The following is a 13849-nucleotide window of genomic DNA, read 5'->3' on the forward strand; positions in this document are numbered from 1 at the left end:
TTAATTTTCTTTAGTTTTGCAATTTAGGTTTCAATAAATCTACACAAGTAGTGTAGATATTCGTTCGTCTCCCTGTGGTGGAGTGTCTCCCTATGGTGGAGTCGTTAGTTTTTGTTAGTTTAGTTGTTTTTTATGTTTAGAGTTTGTTTGTGTGTTAGAGTTTATCGAAAAGGTAATCATCTTTTGCCCTATTGTCAGATTGTTGGTAAAAATTTGTTCGAGATCGCAACAGTTGTAAAGTTTTCAAATACGTTCAAGCGAATCAGATGAAAATCATCCTTACGGCTAGAAAAAATAGTTAGACCGTCTCTCCGAAAAGGATGTATATTCCAGCGATGCGTCCAAGAGATGTACCACAGTGCAAGATATTTTCAACGATCGTAGCTTTGATGAAGGAAACCCAAATTAATTTGATTCAATTTTATATATTTGTTAATTTAGATTTCATTTGTAAATGTTGGATTGTTTTTTATTAACTTATTGCTTTGTTTCAAAAAAAAATAAATTAAGCGCTACTATAATGTGCTATTAATTTAACCACTCATCCCATTTTTACAAGTCCACTAAACCATTAAAAAAATGAAAAAAGAAAAGAAAAAATAAATAAATTGATAAACCAACCTCCATGACTTTGCCAGATCTAAACTCCTCAAAATCCGAATTTTCTATTTTGTTACCATCAATTTCACGCTGCTCTGCTCTCTCCTCCATTAAAGCATGTTGTTGTGCTCTTAATTTCCCTCCGAAGCGGCTTCTAACTTTTCTCACCTTCATTGAAGCAGCTTTTGAGATTTTTTTTTTTTTTTTTTTTCCTGTAGAATATAGGATTTAGTTTCACAATATTATTAATTAAATTTTCAATATAATCAATTTAGGGCTCACTTAAGGTGGATTCTTGACCTATTTGTTATACTTGTTAAAGCTATAATATATTATAACCAAAAAATTCCGTTGCTAAAATTTTGACCCAAAAAAAATTGTTGTGATTTTTTACGTTAATATTCTTTGACAAAAAAAAATTGTTGTGGGTAATTTACGTTAATATTCTTTGACCCAAAAAAAATTGATGTGATTTTTCTAGCCCAATGTATACTTGAGTCAAATTAATTCCAAAGGGCTAGTTTTTGGAAAAAATAGATTTGACAAATAATTCCAAAGTTATTTATGACAAGTGATTAAGTTTATGTTGGAGGTGATTAAGTATTGGTGTGGTTAAAAGTGATTTAAATAAATATTGGTGAGTTAAATTGCCTGAAAATTTGACTCAATCACCAAATTGCAAGCAAAATAAACTCCATCACCAAAAGGTTAAATTGGTGAAAACTTGATCAACAAATGTTACCTTAACTCTGCTAGCAAATGTATCAAATGCTTATTTACAATCCTTCTAATATTTTAAAGGAAAATTTAACAACAACAAATCAATCTTTGCTCCATTCTCCCAAAATGGATCAACCTTTAAATCTTCCCAAAATAAAAAAAACAAGTTTGTATTTTTTCTCCCATATTAAACTAAGCAGGTCACTTGACCTGTTATACAAGGTTGCAATCCACGTGTCATGTGCTCATTGGTTTTTTTTTATTTTTTTTGATAATCAACAAAAATTATTTATTTTAATTTTTTAATCAAATAATAAGAAAAAAAAAAAAAAAAAACCTTCCCTTTCCCCACCACTGCCAGCCCCACTCCCCACCAGCCACCCTTCCTCGCTCTGTTGGCGGCCAACGCCCAACCCTTAGCAACACCTCAACAGTGAAACCCATGCAACTCCGATCCCCTGCTCCCTGCAAACCTGCACTCCAGCCCGCACCAACCACCTAACACCACCGCCCAACTGTCCTCTCACCTTCAATTTTTACTTCACCAAAATCAGCCACCAAACGCTGCACTTCACCCTCACCGCCACAAATTCGGCCACAATATCAGCCTGCATTATCATATCAGCCTGCATCCAACTTCACCTGGCTGCCAGGCTTCAATTGTACCAAACCACAACTTCCCTGTAATCGCAAAACCTAGCAAATCGCAAATCATCCATTTAGGGTGGTTTCAGCGATTTTAGGTGGGGGAAGAGGAGGAAAGGGAGGGGGGAGGGTCATCGGCGTCTGGGGGTGGGTTGGGTACCGGGCGCCGGCAGGGGGAGGCAGGGGGGAGTGGCTGGCAGTGGGTTGGGGAGGAGGGTTGTCGGTGGTCTGAGTTATGTATTTGGTTTTATTTTTTTATTTTATTTTGTTAATTTTTTAATTTAAAAAGATAATTAAATGAAAAATAAATAAAATAAAAAAAATGACCGGTTGTTCAGGTCACAAGTCATTTGAGTTAAATATGGGATAAAAAAAATACAAACTTGTGTTAATTTTGGAAAAATTTAAAGGTTGGTCATTTTGGGAGAACGGAACAAAAGTTGGTTTGTTGTTCTTAAATTTTTCCATTTTAAATTAATTTTATGTAGAGCAGTAGAGCACATGACGACATTTTTTTAATAAAAGTCATAAAAACGTAAATTTACATGAAATTTGTAAAAAAGTAGGTAGTAAGGTGTAACATTTTGATTGATATGAATGCATCCGCTTCTCCTACTTATTTTGTCGAGTCCATTAATTATATTTAGATTATTAGGACATGCAAATGTGAAAACCATTAAAAGGATAGAAAATATATCCATGCATGTTGCTTAAATTGACCACCATTACTCAACAGGTGTCAAAATAAATATGTACTCCGTAAGGAATTAAGCTAAAAAAATAATTTTATTTCAGTGGCAACAGGGAGCAGCTATGTCTGCTTTCCAGTGTGAAGCTTGGGCATGCCTAGAGGCCCTAAAGTGGGCGAAAGATAAGGGTGAAAATGGGATCCTTATCTTTTCAGATTCAAGCCTCCTTATTAATAATCTAAAGGGGAAGACAGCCAACGAAATCGCGACAACTTGGATTATAAAAGGGATTAAGGAAGCAGGGGCGAACTTCCAATGATGTGACGTCTTAAAGGTTCCCAGAGAACAGGTACAAAGAGCTAATGAGATAGCTAGACAATATCGAACCAATCTTTCAGTTCCGTAGTTGTTTTTATGCTTTGCTTTGCTATTGTAAAAAAAAAAAAAAAAAAAAAAAACGACAAAGAGATGTGTGGTCAAAGGTAGGAGAAAACATTACCCATCCTTTTGGATGATTGCTTGATATTAATGATAAAGATAAGGTTTACTAGATGTTTTAAAAGTTAATGTAGAAAATCAATTAGACATAATTCATGAGAGTTAATCCCATGTCACTAAATTTCATCGAATAAAAAAAAAAAAAAACCCTTGATAAAAAAAATGAAATTACTCATAATTTAGGAAGAATAAACTAGGGCCAAATACTGTAGATTCCATATTTGGAATTATGCCTATACCAAGTATCTTTTACAAATTTGTATGGACCTGGTTCACAATAATATTACTGTAAACATAAGATGTATATGCGAGAAGCTGATTGTATTTTAAACATAATGACACTAACTTTAATATAGTAATCTTAATTTTCACATATTAACTTTTATCAAAACATGTGTGACCTTTAATATTATAATGAATTTGAAGTACAAAATTATGATGAACAATGAGGTGACCCTAATTTTAACATAGTGACCAAATTTTAATATATCGGACTTTATTATTTATATTGACCAGTATATTAAACTTTTAATTAAATAAAAACTATTGTAACCTTTATATAATAACACAATGACTTTTATTTTAACATAATAAACTTTTATTTTAACATAGTGACATTTTTCTTATTTATAAAACGACCATAAGTTTCTCTAATATTAGTGGTCCATAATAAATTAATGTGAAACACGACTATTTAAGAGTTTGTATCTTCTAAATTTGTATAGAAAGAGGGATCAAGAAATTATAAACCAATTAAGTCTAGATATGTTGTATGTTCTTGGATAATTTTCACATGAAAATGATAACCCAAGAATTTTATACATACGTTTGGCGAAAATTTTAGAAAAAATCTTACCATGTATAGAAATGAGCTTATTGGTGATAATTTTGAACCTAGAAGAGCTAAGAGATTTCGTTTGATTATTAGCTATATTACAAACTCCATTTATAAACGTACATAACTAGTGTTGCCATAAAAAAGAATGGGGCATTTACGTTATTTTATTGCCAATTTCCAGCTTAATTTGAATCCCTTACTTTATCCGAGCAATTTTCGTCACGAAAATCGAGAAAAAATATTATTATTTTTAAGTAAAATAAATGATTAAAATGAACTATAACACGTGTCATGATTTAATCCTAATGATTAACGGAGTTAACAGCCGTTAGTCATTAATGGTATTTGGTGAATTTTTTAAAAGCTTGGTGGCATTTGGTGAACTTGTGAACACTTCATGGTATTTGGTGAGTTTTATAAAACTCAGCGGCATTTACTGAAATCGCTGTTTAGAATACTCTTTAAAATGTATTGTGAGCAGAATTCGAATAAGAAGGGAATGGAGGGTGTATACCCTAAGAAGAATAAACAATTTACTAGCTAATTAGTTCAACTTTACATGTTAAGACTACTAATAGTAGAACTAACACTTTTGTCAAGATACGGTATAGGTTTTCTACGTTATTAAGTTGAATAATTTTACCAAGGATCTATCACATTTAATTTAAATTTAATTTAATTTTTTTATTTTTTTAATGCAAACGAGGGTAAGAACCTAAACAAAATAAAATTACACAATCAACCGTGGCAAGGCCACACCCACCAAGGATCTATCACATGATTATACTACTTTGGTGTTGTAACTTGTAAGTCAAAAAGTAAAAAATATGTTCATAAAATACTCCGTAACTACTTTAATAAAGTTCATATTTTTGTCTAAATTCTGTTACCTCAAAAATAAAGTGGGTTTATTGACTTTAATCAAATCAAACAAAGCCCACAATATAATGATAGATTGATAGCCAATGTGCTGATTGAGTAACGAGTCCATTGACGTTTGGTAAGGACATCTTATTGTTTGAAAATCTTCCATACTTATTATATATAATACGGAGTATTAAAGTAATCACTGGATTGGATACTTAGCATACTCTTATGAAATATTTTTCCTTTAAAAGACTTTCATAAAAAATTCTATTAAAAAAATTTGAAATTCTTTTAATAATATTTTTAAAATATGTAACACATAAGAATATTAAGGGTAGACATTTAATAAATTTATTTAAAAATATAAGTGTTACATAAGTAATTTAATTTCAATTAACTCCATTTTAACTGATTATCACTATTAATAAATCTTATTATTATGAATTCGTGCGTAACACGGGGCAAAACTTATAGATTCAATACATCATAATAACTGTTTCGAGTATTAGGTTATTACAAGGTAGAGGTAATACCTATTTACATATGCGTCAAAAAAACATAACTATTTACATAGAGTCATAGAGGTAATGGTTTCTACCTATTTTTTTTATCGCTTTACAACGCAACTATGGTATCAATTATCGTACCATACATTACCCTCTTTAAACACACAAAATAAGTTTAACTAATTTTTTTTCGTGGTAAAACCAAAGAAAAAAAAATAGATTTTAATGATTTTCGTCCTGGTATAATTCCATTCGATTTCCAATATTCGTACCAAATGTCAAATGGTCCCATAAAGTGAGTGAGATAAGAAAGGTAAGAAAGAGTATATTTCCTCCGTTTCTATTACGCGTTCAATTTAGGCACACAAATTAAAGAGAGGAGAGAGAATGAGATAAAATGATAAAGCAAGTGAGGTATACTAAAAAAGTAAGGTATATAACTTACTCAAAAAGGAAACATGTTAATTAAAAAATAATCTTTTTGAAAAGAAATACGTGTCAACTAAAAAAACCGGAGGTAAGTATTTATTTTATATTATCTTTGTCAACTCATAAGTTTAACGATATCTTTCATATATATTACTTCTTCCATCCTTATTTTTATGCTCTATTGTTTTTATTGGAAATATTGGAAACTTTGTTAAAAAGTCCTTGCTAATCTATGATAAATAATATAGTTAATTGAGATCTTCATAGATTCGTTAAAACGTCTACTTTATAAGTATTAATTTATTTTATAAGTTTTTACATTTATACAGTTGAAGATGTTTTTGTTTTATCTTTGGAATTGTGAATAGTCAAAATTGACAAAAAATTAAAGATAGGGGAGTAATATGTTAAAATTATATTGAAACAAAATTGATATTGTGAAAACATACATTTAGATAAATTTAAAAAAATAAATTCATTCTTTATCATAATTATAACTAACATTATTTAATCAAGCTAGATCTTGTAAATAATGTTAAAAGTGAATTTAGATTAGAGTTTGTTTTGTATTTAGTTATAGACTTGATGGACAATTCTAGTGTCACATGTCGTTTTTAGGAGTTGTTGAACTAAATTCCAAAACTCTCCAGGCCAGCACGTGAAGTAGAAAGTACCCTACTCGAAGTAATTTGCTGATTATGAAGATATAGGTAGATAGGAGAGAAAAGTACGTCTCTTGTTAGATTAAAATGAAACAGTAATTCTAATAGTTGGCTAATCTATTTAATAGCTTAGTATGTCATTTTATTTTCTCAAGCTATAATAATTCAAGCTACTTTTTGCTCTAATGATTTAACTAAATTAGTTGATAATTAATTTTTTTAATTTTAAAATAATATTTATCTAATTATTATTTACAAAGCTAATAAGCATAACAAAGCTAATTATCTATATGCGATATAATGACGCAGCAATAAGTTTGTAATTTTTAATATTCGCCAATAAATTCGCTTTTCCAAGCATTGTAATTGGTCACAAAAGTTATTTTTAAAACTTTTGACCACAAGGTTTCAAACCCTTAACCCTGAAATCTTGTAAGCATATTTATTTATTTATTTATTTTTAATATAACTTTCATTTATAGCTTTCAGTATTATCCTCATATCCAATAAATTTCAATAATAAGAGAGAGTGTGTTTTGGATGTGGTTAGTAAGAGTAAGAATAAGGTGGTAAAAGTGAGAGAGAAAGAGTGTACTTTGTGTGTATGTAAAGATAGGTGGGTGCATGGAAAAATGGATAAAGTAAGAAATTGTGAGTGAAATTTGTAAATATTCTCGGATGAGATTAGTAAGATAGTAAAAGGAGTTATTCAATAATTAAATTTTAAGAAATTGCGTGTTTAAAACTTTTTGCATCAAAAGATTACAAAAAGTGTTAGTAATATTCAAAAAAACGGAGATGATAAGTGTTTAGAGAAGTCTTAGCTTGTTAACCAAAGAAGAAGAATACACATTAGAAGAATGAAGTGCAAGTGAAATAAGCTTGAAATTGAATTGGTTAATTTAGAGGAAATCCGAAAAAGTTGAAGATAAGACTTGTGAGTCAAGAACAAAATTAGATAACGATTTTGGTAGGTACAAGTACAACAATATAATTAAATTGGGGAGGGTAGTTATGGCAATTTAAATTGTGTCACGAATGAAGAGGTCAAAGGTTTGAAATGGATGCTATTGTAATACTCATAGGCTTTCTCCCTCAATCTTCAAATAAGTGTTATCAACTTCTCACAGATTTGGGCATATATAATTAAAACTAAAGAAAATACAAGTTGATATATTAGATAAATTAAACAAAATATGTTTATATAAGGGTATAATAGTCAATTTACACATTTAGCTATAGATAAGTTATAATAGGGAAAACAAAAGTTTACAGTGTTGTTTCGTGAAAAAATCATTAATGGAGGAGGGAGTTCCTAGAAACTTCAATGATGAAATTTATGCTCAAGGGCAGCGAATTATTGTTAATATTCTATGATTGTCTAATAATTTCTCATTATAGAATAATAAGAGTTTACGCATTATTAGTTATAAACTTTGCATGTTCATCAATATACTTTTTTTTTATTTTTTTTTCCTTTGAATAAAAATTTCAAGTTTTAATTATTTGCATATTAGATTGTGACAAGGTATTAAATTAAGTGCAATTGGTTATACTTTAAATTATACAAGTACTTTTTAGTGTATGTATGCAATCGTTCACTTAAATTATTTTAAAATTTTGACTTTACAAGTTTATTAAAATGTGAGTGTAAGAGTTTTTATAATTTTACTTTGTATTTTGTATTAATTTTATTTGTTTGGTTTAGTTATGGGCATTTAAGGAGTAAAGCCTAAGGGATAAATTCAATGACTAATAAGATGGTGAAAAAAATAAATAATACGTACAAATTTTAACTCGTCTAAGTTTCGCATTTTTTTAACCGTCGAAATCCATACCCCGCCCCATCCCTATATTCCCGGATTCGCCACTGAGAAAAACACTCATAAATTTTCGTGTAACCGTGTACTTAGGAGGGGAACACACAAAAATAAAAGTAAGGATCATAACAGAGGAGATAAACAATAAATATTCCATATTGTAGATGTTTACGAGAGAACAATCCACCAAAAAAAACATAAAATAATACATACTCTGTAGTATATATATTTTTCTAGTTGGCTAATTAAGTAAAATAAGCTAGGGGTAGTACTAGACTTGTTTAATGGGTTAGTGGCCCATTTAAAGCCCTGACCCAGTCCTTTTATAAAAGAGTTTTGTCCATCCAACATTTAAATGGGTCAGGCTTTTAACAGGTTGTATTTATACGAGCTAGTAACGGGCGGGCTCTTAAAGGGTCACTGATTAATGTTTCATAATCCTTTAACCTTGAACACTTCCTCTCATCATCCTCTATTGTCTTTCATCCACCACAATTAAAATATCAATTTGAATTTCGAAATGATTTATTAAAAAAAAAAGGAAAATTCTAAAAACTTACATATCTACAAAATTACTTTGCAAATTTCATCATCACTATTTTTTATGAATCTTTAGACGAATAGGTTGAAGACATTGAAGTTTTCAACTCACTATTTTGAACTTAGAGTTGGAAAATACAAAAAAAAAAAAAAAATACTAGAGGAAGAGATAGGAAAATAACAACGAAAGAGTATGAAGGAGTGAGAAAAGGCTCGTTATCGCCGTCGTCGTCATCATATAGTCGGCCATAGATGTGTTCATTATTTCTTTGAGTGCTTTCTCTCTCGTATTGTATTTTTGGCAATTCTCTCTCCCATTGTTTGAGAAATGAATATCACAACTTGTATTGAAAGGATTCTGATTAAGGCCCATTTATGTGTTTTTTTTTTTCATTTTTTAAATAACAATTTAAGAAGCCCATTTTTTAGCTTTTATTGCTTCCCCAAGTTGTAAACGGGCCGGGCTGGGCCGGGCCAAGCCAGCCATTACACAGTCCATTTTAGGTTTGCATTGACCCTATACCCGCCCGGCCCAGCCCGGATCCGACCCATTGAACAGGTCTAGGTACTACATATATCAGATTGGAGGGACTGAGTGGGTAGTAAAATTGTGTTTTTCTTTAATCGTCATGGCTAAAAATCTAAAATGCCCATTCTTCGGCCCAAATGGGTTGATGGGCTAAAATAATAGCGTCAAGCCCACACAATATTAGGCCATATACACTCTGGCCCAATGCTTTCTCTCTGGCTTGTTTTAGCATGTTGGAAACTTGGAATAAAACATGTTATCAACCAATCAATGGGGGATGCTAAGGTGGCTGGCTGGCTGCAGCTTAAGCTATTTTAAGGGCTACAACTTGCTAAGGAGTTCGGCTTCAATATGTGTGTAGGCTTGGACATTGTGCGGGTCAAGTCGAGGTTGATACAAAGTATAACTGTATAAGTTAGTAGCACATCAAGCCTTAAGGTCTTTAGGAGGGTCACCTTTTCAAGGGGTCAAATGAGTAAGAATAAAGCACGTCGCAGGTTAATAGCGTATTTATGACATTATCAAAATTTTGCCAAATCGTAAACTCTTTGTAATCGACCCCCGACTCAGCAAGTATCGAAGTACTTGAAACCCGATTTTTTAAACCAAATACATACTTGTTTAAGGCTCAGCTTTCTACGAAATCAATATCGACTTTTACATCCCTATTATGTTAACTAAAACTGAATATGACCTGATTCAATTACAAATCCAACCGAAAATTAATTGAATTAATTCCGACCCTCTAATTCAATTCACTTAGTTGATGAAATCCACCCGCCAGCCAAATGAATTCGTTTCAACAAGACCCACCACATTATTTGATTAACCAAACCATTTTAAATCGTTTACAACCCAACCTGATATGAGCCCAAATCCACTTTAGTACTTATTCTCGAATTGCCAATATGGCTATAGGTATCTATTAGCTAGTATATTTGTTTCAAGATATATATTGTCAAGGCTCAAGGATAAGAATGAGTTGCATAATCCAAAACCCTTTTTGTCAATTCATTAAGGTGAAATTGGGACTCGCTAATGATTCTTATAGATAGATCTTACTTCATTTCCATATTTCTCAATATGAATGAAAAGTAAATTAGAGCAATTAATTTTACATCTATCTGTTTTCATAAGCTTTTAATCAGTACAATATCAAAATGTTAAGTCGTGAATATGATTGTCATTAATCATTATGGTCTCGAGTTCAGACTCAACACCCCACACTTAACCTCAGTAGCTAGCTACTCAATTATCAACTGTTTGGTATGTCTTAGATAACGCCACGCATTTCTAATAGATACGATTCATACGAATTACGAAGTAAGAAGTAACATGCATGTAGTATTATTACAAAATCAATAATGGATAAAATTCAATCTATTTTCCGCTTCCCATAAGCTTTAATTTAACCTACTTTTTTTTTTTTTTTTTTTTTTTTTTTTTTTTTTTGTAACGCACCTTTTGACTAGCAATTCTGACTTTTTGTCTCCCTAAGATCACAGATGAAACATGGTTATTATAGCTACTTTTGGCCATTTTACACCAATTGTCAACATTATTTCACCTACTATTGTCCCCCTTTATTTTTGTCTTTACATGATCACATGCCTATAAATAGAGATCAACTTAGCTCACTTATCATATCAAAGCAACTCTTCAAGCAAGTAACAACTTTAGCTTCTTATACATTATCATTGAGTGTTAATTTTACTTGTGAGCAAGCATTTATGAAAATGGCCTACTCTAAGGCTTTTCTCATTCTTGGGCTTCTTTCTTTTTTTCTCTTTGTTTCCTCTGTTGTCTCGACTCGTCAACTTACAGAATCCACCTCTACTGAAACCACTCGTAAGTTCTACTTTAAAATATATTAATAAATTAATACTGTAAGTATTTTTTAGGAGGTATCACTGGAAAATAATAATAATAATAATAATAATAATAGTAATAATAATGCAATAAATGCATCACTTAAATGTTTTTGTAAACCAGTTAAAATGTAATGTTTTGAATTCCCATAAACTATAAATTTGTTTAATAGATAGCTTCAAATTGAAATAAAAATGAAAATAAAGGTCTTTAGATTACAACCAGTCCATATCAACTAGAGTCTAGAGCAAACGGGACTACGGGAGGCTTCACTTGGATTTTCCCTAGCCCTAGTTGAAACTTGAAAGTTTAATACTCTTGAGAGAGATGCTTAAAGTACAAGTATTTTTGTTTTGCTTTTGGTGTTTGCAGAATCCACTGAAGAGCCAAAGGAGCTAGACGGATACGGTCACGGTGGTTACGGACAAGGACATGGTGGTTATGGACATGGGGGATATGGCCATGGAGGATACGGCCACGGTGGTGGCTATGGACATGGTGGACATGGTGGCCACTACCCACCAGAAGAAGAAGAGATGGTTGTACAAGAGGATGTAGAGCCAGAGGGTTATGGTCGTGGTGGTTACGGCCAAGGTGGGTATGGTCGTGGAGGATACGGCCAAGGTGGATATGGTGGTTCGAGGGGTGGATATGGTGGCTCTAGGGGTGGATATGGTCAAGGTGGGTATGGTGGTTCTAGGGGTGGCTACGGCCAAGGTGGCTATGGACACGGTGGGTACGGGCACGGTGGATATGGCGGTCGTCACCCACCAAAAGAAGAAATCAACAACTAAGTAGATTTTATGTTGTGATTGACATGCATGCAAGAAATACTAGCTTCTATTTATAGAATGAGATTCCATATATACATGTAATGTTAATAAGCATGTCGTCTAAATGTACTCTCCTTTGTCAAGTAATATAGAGTCCTTGCTGTTTTTTTTTTAGTACTCCTCAGCTCAATGTTGTACATCCATCACGATTTGTTGCTTTTAACACTTTCCCTTGAATTTAATCCTACCAATGCAAGTTCGAGCTTGACATTCAACTAACAGCCATAACCAAAAGTTGGACCAACACGTAAGAAAATTAACTTAATAAAATTTATTTGTGAAAGAGTAAGTGTTTATTTAGTTTACATTGAAACATCTTCTTAAACATAACCCCTGATAGGCGTGTCGCGGATCTAACAAAAATAAACCTAATTATTCCTCCTAACTATGTAGTCGGGCAAGTAAGGGTCGAATCCCAAGAGACTAAGGTTCACCTAATTAATTAGACTCAAGCAATCACTAAGCAAGTGACCAATTCAATGATGAAGAATATTAATAACTAGAATACTAAATAGCACAATTAATCCAAAGAAAATGATAAATCAATGAACTAAAACATCCAAGATCAAGCATTACCACGAATATAATCGATGCATTAATAAATCTACCCCAATAACAAATCGATTGACAAGAGGAAAAACATTCCCTAGACAATACCAAAGGTCACTTCCGAGTTATCAATGGCTTCCCAAATCAACTATCAAGCCTATTTCCATGAAATCAAGCAAATAAGGGACATTAAACACAATACTTAACTTCCTAATCATCCAATCACCTACTTCCGTGATAAACTTCAAACCCTTAATTGAAATACCCAAATCCCGTTAATACCCAACTTCCGTTGTGATAAGCACAAGGGGATGATAACAATACTAATTATTCCTAATCTAGCATTGGCATAAACACAATCAATTAATCATGTCAATTGGGATTATTATTGGAGAATTTGAAGATTCAATTCATGTATCAATCATATTCCGGCTTTGCAAGATCCTGGATTAAAAATCTACTCACACATACTAACGAAAACAAAAACAAGATTCAATGAAGAAAACATAATTAATGAGCACTGAAAAGTAAAAGTAAAGAGTATAGATAAATACCAATTGCTTCAATCAAAAGAACTTGAATTGTTGGTGAACAATAATCCAAAACTAAGGAATAGAAATTAAACTACGTAAGGAGAGAAAACTAGGGTTTTAAGGAAATTCTAAAAGTAGGAAAACAAAAGTTGTCTTCTAAATGTGATTACAATGAGTATTTATATCCCTTAAAAGGATAGAAATCCGAAATTAATTAAAGACGGTCTTCGCGCAACAGTACCCGGTCTGCCTGGGCGAAGCCTGCCCGATCAGGCGGACGAGGTAAAACTTCCTTCTTCTTTGATTCTTCTTCTGCCCGGTCAGCCATGGCCTTAAGTGCCCGGTCGGGCGCGCAACACAACTTAAGATGAAACTCTTTCTGCAATGCACACCTCACAGCCCGGTCTGTCCTGGCATGCCCGGTCGGGCATGTGGGACTTATGATGATTCTCCGTAGTTAGCTTGCTCTTTCTTCGCCCTAGCTGCTAGGGCATGGGGTGCCCGATAGGGCATTGGGGAAATCTTCTTCTTTCACTCAACAACCTCTCAATTGACCAACCAAAACGAGTCTGATTCATCTAAAAACCTCCGTATTCCTGTGAGACCTAATCAAATAGATCGAACACACTAGAGAAGAGATTGTTAGCGAGAAATGGCTCCGTAGAGCCCAAAACTATGCAAATTACCCTATAAAACCGGGATAAAACATGATATAAAATGCA

At 32.4% G+C, this 13849-nt stretch overlaps 1 protein-coding gene across 1 annotated transcript; it reads left to right on the forward strand.

Moving 5' to 3' along the window:
- Nucleotides 1–10973: 10973 nt before the first annotated feature.
- LOC110697965 (cold and drought-regulated protein CORA-like) lies at nt 10974–12162 on the forward strand. The gene is made up of 2 exons (XM_021875361.1): nt 10974–11191; nt 11585–12162. Exons 1-2 carry the CDS (start codon nt 11074–11076, stop codon nt 12004–12006), a joined length of 540 nt encoding a protein of 179 aa, XP_021731053.1. The 5' UTR covers nt 10974–11073; the 3' UTR covers nt 12007–12162.
- Nucleotides 12163–13849: the final 1687 nt, after the last annotated feature.

Source organism: Chenopodium quinoa, unplaced genomic scaffold (assembly GCF_001683475.1).
Source record: "Chenopodium quinoa cultivar QQ74 unplaced genomic scaffold, ASM168347v1, whole genome shotgun sequence".
Taxonomy (NCBI): Eukaryota; Viridiplantae; Streptophyta; class Magnoliopsida; order Caryophyllales; family Amaranthaceae; genus Chenopodium; species Chenopodium quinoa.

Excerpts from the sequence above, each read along its gene's own strand:
- LOC110697965 (XM_021875361.1), top strand. The coding sequence starts at position 11,074 with ATGAAAATGGCCTACTCTAAGGCTTTTCTCATTCTTGGGCTTCTTTCT. Across the intron at positions 11,192-11,584 it reads CACCTCTACTGAAACCACTC|AATCCACTGAAGAGCCAAAG; the intron begins GTAAGTTCTACT and ends TGGTGTTTGCAG.